At 47.1% G+C, this 10627-nt stretch overlaps 1 protein-coding gene across 2 annotated transcripts; it reads left to right on the top strand.

Moving 5' to 3' along the window:
• Window positions 1-1042: 1042 nt before the first annotated feature.
• On the top strand, window positions 1043-8288 carry LOC310760714 (uncharacterized protein). 2 transcript variants are annotated; one of them, XM_083609777.1, is made up of 5 exons: window positions 1043-1448; window positions 1659-1740; window positions 2021-2103; window positions 2883-3009; window positions 6529-8288. In XM_083609777.1, exons 1-5 carry the CDS (start codon window positions 1047-1049, stop codon window positions 8148-8150), a joined length of 2316 nt encoding a protein of 771 aa, XP_083465903.1. In that variant the 5' UTR covers window positions 1043-1046; the 3' UTR covers window positions 8151-8288. The 2 variants fall into 2 exon arrangements, with proteins under 2 accessions (XP_083465903.1, XP_083465902.1); XM_083609776.1 differs by having other exon boundaries at window positions 1043-1463.
• The last annotated feature ends 2339 nt before the right edge of the window (window positions 8289-10627 follow it).

The raw sequence follows: 10627 nt of genomic DNA, 5'->3' as shown, positions 1-10627 counted from the left end.
GGTGCCTGGGGGGACTGATCTGCTCCTGCAGGGGGGGACCCCAAGTCAGGGAGGAGAGGGTCCTGCCAGGGAGGGGCCAGGTCTACCACGCTCTCCTTCCTGCAGATCAGAGGATCCCAAACTCATTTGACCCTCCACCCGCCCCGCCCCCCGTTCAGAAAAAATCTCCCTTCTTTAAACAAAGGAGTCCCTAGGACTTTAACTCTGTGTGACATCACTCAGCCTCATTGCACAACCGAGGAAACGTGCAAATGGTTTTGCAAAGCTGGAGGAGGAGGTGAACACTAGCCCCCCCCCTAAAATAAGAACAACGGGGAGGAAGGAAGGAAAAGTAGGAAAGAGAGGCCAGGAATAAAGAGAGAGATACCAGGCCATAGTCTGGGTGTTACATTGCAAACCAGTTTGTGTTAAGCTATATAATAGAACAACAAAAAATCAAGGGGAATGTCTTTGGCCCCGCCCATTTGGCCCTCTGGGGGTTGGCCAGATACATTCCTGGCCCTCAGGGCAAAGAAAAAGAGACCTCACCCCACGAATCTGTCTGGACAGCGGCAGAGATTGCAGAAAAGGGTACAGAAGCAGGGAGTGGGGGTGGGGTGGGGGTGAGGAGCAACTCCTGAGGACCCCCAGGTGAGGACCCCCACTAGAGAAAAGCATCCATTTATCACAAGATACAAATGACTCCCTTGTCATTCGGTTCTGACTTCATGCATTGACTGGAAGGCAGCAGAAACCAGGTTGATTAATCTGACAGAAATCCCTTCAGTTGCCTCCACATTCTGCATTGCTTGAAGGCTAGAGACTTATTTCTTCTCCTCTTCCTCCTCCTCTTTCCTTTCAAAAAGATAGCGCATTGTCTGGGATGCGGTGCACTTCAGCCCTGGTTCCCAGCAAGACTCATCCATGCTTGCTCAGGGAACCATTTTTTCCCCTGTCCTACAAATTCTATAACAGAACAATGTATTTGCTTTGTAGGATTTCTCATTTAGATGGACAGAACTTGGTAGAAGACCAAAGGGTTACTTCTGATCTCTCAGAGAGCACAGATGGATGTGCGAGACTCAGCTGGCCCCAAAGCAGGAAGAGGCCATGCCAACCAAACTGGGAGCAGTGAGGGATTCTGGCAAAACCCAGTGCAGAAGATTCTGGGTGAGGAGGACACCCTCTGCTCAGAGGTGCAGAGCCAGCAGGTGAGGCAGTTCTGCTGCCAGGAGGCCAAAGGACCCCGAGAGGTTTGCAGCCGACTCTACCACCTTTGCCACCAGTGGCTGAAGCCAGAAAGGCACACGAAAGCTGAGATGCTGGACTTGGTGATCTTGGAGCAGTTCCTGGCTGTCCTTCCCCCGGAGATGGAGAGCTGGGTGAGGGACTGCGGAGCGGAGACCAGTTCCCAGGCGGTGGCCCTGGCCGAAGGTTTCCTCCTGAGTCAGGCAGAGGAGAGGAAGCAGGCAGAGAGAAAGCAGGTGAGAGAGACTTTCCTCTGGATACTCCCAAGGGGCTCCAAACAGGTCAGAAAACATCCCATAATGGTGTGCTGATGGCCCATTCTTTTTCTGCAAGGCATCCATGGAATGAGATCTAACACCCTTCAAGTCTTTGTCATTCTCTTTCTAGTATTTCTCCCCATTCTCTGTTTTGAATCCTTGTTTCTTTCTCAGGGAAAGGATCTCTTTGCAGAAATGGACCTGGATTCCTGTGAGGCAGAGAGGCCTCCGTTGGACACCAGAGTGAGGCCACTGGGTAAGGAGGAAGGTGGGTTTTCTCCATTTGGTCTCGTTCTGTGGTTTTCCAATTCATCTGAGGGTTCTTTTCATCTTCTTTGGGGGGAGACAGTTGGGAAGAAGGGTCCAGAGGAGGGGAGATGTATTTCTGCACAACAAACATAAAATGAGCACAAACCTCCAAATGCTTTCAGCAGGTAAGGCTTTCTCAAAGGCCCATCTGTAGTTAGAGATGCCCTGTTTCACCTGTGAGAGATGCAGGCACTCCTAGTGTCCTTTTTACATTTTTTCTTTTGCAGGTGACAGAATGATGCCGGCAAGACCTCCTGATCCGCCTTTTCATGGGGGCAGAAGGGAAGCAGCGGCTGTGGAACCAGATCAGGTCAGGGGAAGCTGCCTTGTGGGGACAGAGGCCGAGGGATGGAGCAATGTCATGGACTGGTTGGGCACAGAGGAGTGGTGTGAGGAAGCAGCCGGGGAACCAGGAAAGGAAGACGGCTCAGAGCCGAAGGAGTGGAGGTAGAAGAAGGATGGGCGGTCAGAGGGAGAAGAGGGAGAAGCCTGGGAAGAGGAGGTGTCAGAAGCTGAAGGGGTTACAGGGCTTAGTGAGCTGGGAGACTCTGTGGCAGAATGCAGTGCAGAATCAGAGGCGGAAGAGGAAGGAGGCGAGTGGGAAAGGAAGGTCGAGAGGCAGAGGTGAGTCAGGATAAGGAAGAGCCACCGGTGGCTCCCTCTCCTTTTGCCAGAAGCCACCCTCCCTGCTTGTCTCTCAGAGCCAGGAGACCCCCTGCATTGCAGGAATCTCTGCTAGATCATCCAAGACAGATGGCCATCCAAAAGAGGCTTATTTTATTTCTAGATTGATAACTGAATGCAAAAATTGGTTTCTACGCAGTGGACAAATGAGAACAAATAGTGGCCTGGATTCACCTAACCAGCCCCATCGGCTGCAAAATGGGGCCTGCCTCCCATTCCTGCCCCTCCCCATTCCTCCATGAATCCCTTGAATTTGGCTCTAGGGCATTGGGAGGGAACTCCCCAGAACAGCCTAGCAATCGTATTAAAACAACACCACAATGTACAGGAAGGAAACAACAGTGCATTGTGTAGCAGATCATATTTCTGCTGTCTCAGAGGAGTACATTTCCCTTTTTCTTTTAGGGTCCAGTGTGCTTTGAAGATGTCGCTGTTCGTTTCACGGACGAGGAGTGGGCGTTGCTGGATCCTGACCAGAGAGCTCTGCATAAGGACATCATGGAGGAGAATCGTGGGATCGTGGCCTCTCTTGGTAAGGCTCCCTGTGCGAATGTTATAGCTGCCTGGAAATTCAAAACATACCTCTATGGGACCAACCTCATATATTTTCACAGAGCTCAACCATGGCCCCTATATCACCTGGGAACCTAACACCCCCACAATAAACAGTAAATTACAGTTTTTTCTTTGAACAATCTTCCTCAAATTATTCCTTTTTCTACCATGATTGTGTTAGGATATTGATGTTCCGTTCCACCTAAACAGATGTGTGGAGCTATTGTATGTCACATGTCTGTTTACATTCCAGCACAGCTTGCTGGGAACTTCTGTTTTTTGTATAGCTTTTGCCTCATGCTTTCTGCTCTTAGACATGAAGGAGAGCAGACATGTTTTTCTTTGTCTTGATCTATGCTGAATAAACAGCTTGTAAATATGCTTTACATATGCCTCTGTCCACCCTTCTGTTGCAAAGAGTTAATTACTCTGCTGATTAGAGGGTGCTCCAGCTTCTGAAAAGTTCTGAAGCTGCGGGTCGCTGTTTGATGCTGTTCCGAGGACCAGAGTTTGCCCGGTTACCAGCCGGTGTGCTGGAGCCAGCTGGGGGCCTGCCAAATGCCCCTGTTTTCCTTGGACGCATCCCAAGAGATTGGGCTGGTCTGAACTTCAGAGGCCATCTTAATGTTAGTTTTTATTGTTCAGCTCTGGCCCTTGAGCTGATACGGCTCATCTTGCCTTGAGCCCAGCAGAGTAAAATCCCAGAGTCCGCAAACGAAAGGATGAAGCAGGTATGGTGCTACATTGTGAAAAGCTTTATTCCTAAACTATGCTGAGAGCATACAAATATACATCTTGTCTCTGTGAGAAGCAGAGAGCAACTCTCAACGAAACAACAGAACAAAGAAACAGGAAACCAGTGAACGTCACATCCAGTCTCCCTTTCCCGTGGGAACCCAACAGTAATAATAATAATAATAATAATAAATTTTATTTATATCCCGCCCTCCCCAGCCGAAGCTGGGCTCAGGGCGGCTAACAACAATAAAACAATACAAAGTAACTTGACTGTGGAATGGAAACATAGTCCCATGACTTGCAGCTGCTGCTCAGTGAGGGAAACAGAAACTAACACTTAAATGTCAGCTTCAGAATAGTTAGGAAAGCTGAGTAGCTTCAGGTTTTTGTTTTTGCTCCTGTCAGTCTTGGGTTGACCAAAGAGACGACTGGCAGCGAAGCTCAGGTGCTGCCAGCCAGAGAAGAAGCAGGCCTAGGGAGAGGAGAGTTAGCAGCGGAAGGCAGAGAGGAGGGGGAGAGGAACTGTCATCTGAGCTCTGAACAAGGGGGAGAAGAAAAAGAGAGAGAGAGTGACAGACAGCTGTGTGAGAGCTACAGGAGTGAGTCAGACGCTGGAATGCAGGAAGCATTCTCTGCCTAATTTAAAGATACTGGAAGAGAAGGTGGGGGCTTCCGTGCTGGGGAAGGGGGAGGAGCTCAGTCTGGGCAACTCCATCTTGTGGGGAGGACGGTGAGTAGAGGAGCTCCGTCCAAGTTTGTTGTTTTAGCAATAAACCTGAAATTATTAACAGGCAGAGTCGTCTCACGTTTGTGGGAGAGACCAAGGATTGACATTGGAGATGGAGGGGATGCCATGACTGAGCCAAACAAAATCCATCCCAGAGAAGAGCTAGGCTTATGGAATCTAAGGTAGTAGTAGCCGTGATGATGATAGTGATGGTGATGATGATGACACAATGGTACCTCGGTTTACAAACTTAATCTTTGCCGGAACAGGACTGTTCTTAAATCAAGGTACCACTGTAGTAATAATAATTATTTTTATTTATACCCTGCCCATCTGGCTGGGTTGCCCCAGCTACTCTGGGCGGCTTCCAACACATATATAATCATGAAACATAAATAACACTAATCTGATTCCATATAAAAAGAACATTAACTTTAAAATGAACAACTTCTCCTAGTGGCCGAAATTGTGGAAACCTTTTGTGAAAAGTGTATTTCTGAGGTTTGATGGCTCATAACACTACTTTTGTGTGGAGTAATACCATAAAATTATATAGCAATGGAAAGATAATTTAATGAAGAATGTAATGCGATGACTTTTATGAAGGAGTATTTATTAGAACAGCAGTCATAAAGAAAAAACGTGAAACCTTTGGTAACCATTGGTAACCTTTAGCTTTAATTACAGCCTTACAACGCCTTCCCATGAAGTTTTTAGATCTGAAGTTCCCATGAAGTTCCCATGAAGTTTTTAGTTCAGCTTTATTGCTGGGTTGCCTTTGATTAACAAGTTTCTTTAGTCGGCCCCATGGATTTCCGATTGGGTTAAAGTTTGAGCTATTCCCAGGACATTCCGGCAGTGAAATATCATTATCTTGAATGCACCTTTTGCACACAGCAGCAACACGACATAGAGCTGAATCCTGTTGAAAATATATAAATGCTCCAGTGTCTGGGAAAAGATCACCTGCAGAACACTTCAGTTTGGGCTAAAGTATTTCGTTTTATGTATTTTGGGGCATTTACATTCCCATTAATGACACAAATTCTGCCCACACCTTTTGCTGCCATACAACCCCAGATCATCACACTATCTGGGTGTTTCATGGACGGTGTAATGCAAGTAGGATGTAAATCTTCTCTGATTCTTCTCCTCGCGTATTTCATGCCATCACTACCAAGCAAGGAGATTTGGGTCTCATCGCTCCAAATAACACTGTCCCATTGTTCCACTGTACAGTTAACATGGGTTTCATCTTTTCAACCTTTGTTTGAGAGATAACAATGGCTTTTTCCTTAGAATTCTAACATTTAGACCAGTCCTAGCACTCAACTTCACATTACATGGCTCCATGTCATCTTGTATACACCCAGATGATTTTCTTCTGTCATGTAGGCACAGTCTCTCCACTCATCCATTGTCACTTGCCTTTGTGCACCTTTCCCTGCCTTAACAAGTCTGATTTTGTAGTGACTGAGTCTCCTTATACCTCTTCCAAAATATATAAATGCCAGCTTTGGTTATGTTTTCCCCAATCTCTCTTCTAATTTCTTCATAACTGTAGCCTTGTTCACTTAATAGTACAATCTTACATCGCTTTCTGGGTGACCAGTCAACGTTTTGTGCTATTTCTATAATTTTATTATGTTTTACAACGTAAGCAAATTCTGCTTCATTTTTCTGGTTATTTGGCTATAATGTTTGATAGAATATGGTATAATTAAACAAACTTTGTTGAATTGCATTCTTGATAAAATTATCTTTCCATCGATATATAATTTTTTATTATTACTCCAAAAGAAGCGGTGTTTTGAGCCATCAAACCTCTGAAATACACTTTTCTCCAAAAGGCTTCTGCAATTTTGACCACTACTGTATATCAAACAAAGTATCATTCAACGACACATCAGAATCTCATAATAAATATGTTGATTAATGACAAACAACACATGTAATGAACACACACCCAACTCCCTTCAGTTCTTCTCCATTTGTTCCTGAGGCTCTAATCCCTTTTTGTCTCCATTGCAGATTGTGATGAAATGGAAATTGAGAACAAAGGTGAACACGACAAAATCCCCAGAGAGGAGAAGCCACACAAAAATTTAGAGTGTGGAGAAAGCTGCAGTCAGAGCTCCCATTCCACTTCCCATCAACAAAATGTCATTGGAAAGAAACTCTATCAGTGCATGGAATGTGGAAAGAGCTTCCGTCAGAGCTCCCATCTCACTTCCCATCAAAGAATTCATACAGGGGAGAAACCCTATCAGTGTGTGGAATGTGGAAAGAGCTTCACTCATAGCTCCTCTCTCACCTCCCATCAAAGAATTCATACAGGGGAGAAACCATATCAGTGTGTGGAATGTGGAAAGAGCTTCACTCAAAGCTCCTCTCTCACCTCCCATCAAAGAATTCATACAGGGGAGAAACCATATCAGTGCTTTGAATGTGGAAAGAGCTTCACTCATAGCTCCTCTCTCACCTCCCATCAAAGAATTTATACAGGGGAGAAGCCCTATCAGTGTGTGGAATGTGGAAAGAGCTTCACTGATAGCTCCTCTCTCACCTCCCATCAAAGAATTCATACAGGGGAGAAACCATATCAGTGTGTGGAATGTGGAAAGAGCTTCACTGATAGCTCCTCTCTCACTGCCCATCAAAGAATTCATACAGGGGAGAAACCCTATCAGTGTGTGGAATGTGGAAAGAGCTTCACTGAAAGCTCCTCTCTCACTGCCCATCAAAGAATTCATACAGGGGAGAAACCCTATCAGTGTGTGGAATGTGGAAAGAGCTTCACTCACAGCCACAGTCTTACTTCCCATCAAAGAATTCATACAGGGGAGAAACCCTATCAGTGTATGGAATGTGGAAAGAGCTTCAGGAAGAGCTCCTCTCTCACTTCCCATCAAAGAATTCATACAGGGGAGAAACCATATCAGTGCTTTGAATGTGGAAAGAGCTTCACGCATAGCTCCTCTCTCACCTCCCATCAAAGAATTCATACAGGGGAGAAACCATATCAGTGCTTTGAATGTGGAAAGAGCTTCACGCATAGCTCCTCTCTCACCTCCCATCAAAGAATTCATACAGGGGAGAAACCCTATCAGTGCATAGAATGTGGAAAGAGCTTCAGTAAGAGCTCCTCTCTCACTTCCCATCGAACAATTCATACAGGGGAAAAACCCTATCAGTGTGTGGAATGTGGAAAAAGCTTCACTGATAGCTCCTCTCTCACCTCCCATCAAAGAATTCATACAGGGGAGAAACCCTACCAGTGTGTGGAATGTGGAAAGAGCTTCACTGATAGCTCCTCTCTCACTTCCCATCAAAGAATTCATACAGGGGAGAAACCATATCAGTGTGTGGAATGTGGAAAGAGCTTCACTGATAGCTCCTCTCTCACTTCCCATCAAAGAATTCATACAGGGGAGAAACCCTATCAGTGTATGGAATGTGGAAAGAGCTTCAGGAAGAGCTCCTCTCTCACTTCCCATCAAATAATTCATACAGCGGAGAAACCCTATCAGTGTGTGGAATGTGGAAAGAACTTCAATCAGAAATACAGTCTCACTTCCCATAAAAGAATCCATACAAAGGTCGGAAAAAAGATTATACAGCTTTTGGAGCCTGGCAAATCCGCATCTTTATAACCAGGCCTTTAGCTGATTGACATCTACTGCCCTTTTAACATGTGGTTTTTTTTGTGTTTTTATGTTGTAACATTCCTCAGACCTGTGGGTGTAGGGAATAGGTGCCAACTATTAAAGGCCTGGGGGTCTTCCCCCCCCCCCAATAAAATATTTGAGGAGAACTTCCAGTTGGCCGCTCGATTTATGGCGGATGGAAGCTCTTTCGGCTGAAAGAGCCCCGGCACCTTCAAGATTAGGGTGATTGTGAGAGCGTCGCAGAACCCCGAAAAATACCTCAGATTGAGCATTCTGAGAACCTGGTGTTCCGGCGGGTACCCTTAGCAACTCCCCTACTCCCCAGTAAGCGCTAGTAAGAGCTCCGAGAGCGAGCGGGATTGGAGACAGTACTGTGGAATCAACTCGCTTCCTTCATTGCGTGAAGCTCCAAAGTCCGGCGATCGTGAGCGACCAATTTCTCGGACTAAATTAAGATTGGAAAACTGTGAGTAAAAAGGGTTTGCATTTGGACGTTAAATTGGACTGGAAGGGATTTAAACACGGAGGTCAATCCCTTTCCGCTGAAGTGAAAGCGAAAGCTATTACCGCTGACCGAAGCCGTAACTTTAAAAGACGTGCTAAAAACTTTCAAGGAAATATTCCAAGCCCCTCTTTCTGCAGGGGGAAGAGGGGAGAATTTGACTGAATTGGGACCCTGAATGAGATAGATTTGACAGAGAATAGACTCTTGCTTTCTGGAAGCGGACCTCCCAGTGAGGAAAGGCTAGACTCCATTATTACGTCACAAAGGGAGAGGATACTTTAAACTTTTGTTTTCCTCTTTGGGGATTACAAAGTAACTGCAGCTGTATGAACTCGCTGAAACATTGTACAGTTTATCTTTTAACCTCCTGGAATTGTTTACAATAGTTCAAATCAATTTTGGATGCTTTTCAATAGGAATAAGAAGAGTAAAAGATTGGCGATAGGCGAAGGGGATCAAGATACGGATATGCTCGTACCCCTTCCAATCTGCGCCCCATCCTGAGGGACGAGGGTAGGGTGAGCAAGGATTACTCACCTCCGTCACTGGTGCTGTGCAATGCCAGGTCTATAGGCAACAAAAACACCACTCTGCGAGATTTCTTTACCTCGAAGGGGGTCGACCTGGCTTGTGTGACGGAGACCTGGGTGCGCGAAGGGGAAACTGTTACCTTACGAGAGATGGTGCCCCCGGGTTTCTCCGTCCTCCACCAGACACGGACTGTGGGCCGGGGGGGAGGGGTGGCATTATTAATCCGGGAAGATTGTTTTTTCAGGGCTCTACCATCGCCATCAATCCCCGGCATTGAATGTGTTGGCCTAGTGTGGGGCTCTGAGGTGAGCCTGGCTGTCTGGCTGGTGTACCGGCCACCTAGCGCACCAGCAGCCACCCTGTCAGGCCTGCTGGAGGCGGTGGCCGGCTGGGCCTTGGAGTTCCCTAACCTATTGGTATTGGGGGACTTCAACATCCATGCTGATGCCACTCCCTCCTCACAGGCTCTGGACCTGGTGTCTTCCATGGCGACACTAGGGCTCTCCCAGTTTGTTTCGGGCCCCACACATCAAGCAGGCCACACGCTGGATTTGATCTTTGGCGTAGGTATAGATGTGATCATGTCTCCTTCGATGAAGGTGCCATGGTCTGATCACTACGCTCTGAAAGCCAGGATTGACTTTCCACCCCCACCCTGCTTAGGTGGCCAGCCAATTTGGGCTCGCCCGCAGAGGCTGATGGACCCTGATAGATTCCGTCAAGCCTTGCGGGACCTTGCTCCCCCTGGCAACTCATTGATTGAGCTTGTTGAGGGCTGGAATATCTAGCTTCTGGCAGCCATCAATGAGATCGCACCTAAGCGCCCTCTGCGACCCCGCAGAAACCGGGCTCCCTGTTTTACCGAGGAGCTCCGGAAAATGAAGCAGGACCTCAGACGGCTAGAGCGAGTATGGCGGGGTGCCCATGACGGAGCCTCAAGAACATCTTATAGGGTTTTTATGAAAACCTAAGAGATGGCAGTGAAGGCCGCTAAGAAGTATTACTTCTCGGCCTCCATTGCATCTGCTAGCTCTCGCCCGGCGCAATTTTTTAGTATAATTAGGTCTTTAACGTCCCTTGAAGGACAGCCAAATTTAAATAACAATCTGACGCACAGCTGTGAGGCATTTGCGAGCTTTTTTGTGGAGAAGGTCCTGTTGCTCCGCCATGACCTCCCTGCCAATTTGGATACAATAAAGGAACTGGAGGCCCCTCGACTGTCCTCTGGTCCAGTATTGGACCACTTTGACCGGATATCCCCAGCCGAGCTGGAAAGCCCACCACCTGTCCTCTTGACCCGTGCCCATCTTGGCTGATTAGAGTGTGTCCAGACGAGGTGCGGGCCCCCCTGGGGGATATCATCAATTTGTCCCTTGGCACCGGGATATTCCCAGGGGAACTGAAGGAGGCAGTGGTGCGTCCGCTC

Source organism: Podarcis filfolensis, assembly GCF_964270895.1.
Source record: "Podarcis filfolensis genome assembly, chromosome: 4".
Taxonomy (NCBI): domain Eukaryota; kingdom Metazoa; phylum Chordata; class Lepidosauria; order Squamata; family Lacertidae; genus Podarcis; species Podarcis filfolensis.
This window is presented reverse-complemented; position numbering and strand designations above follow the sequence as displayed.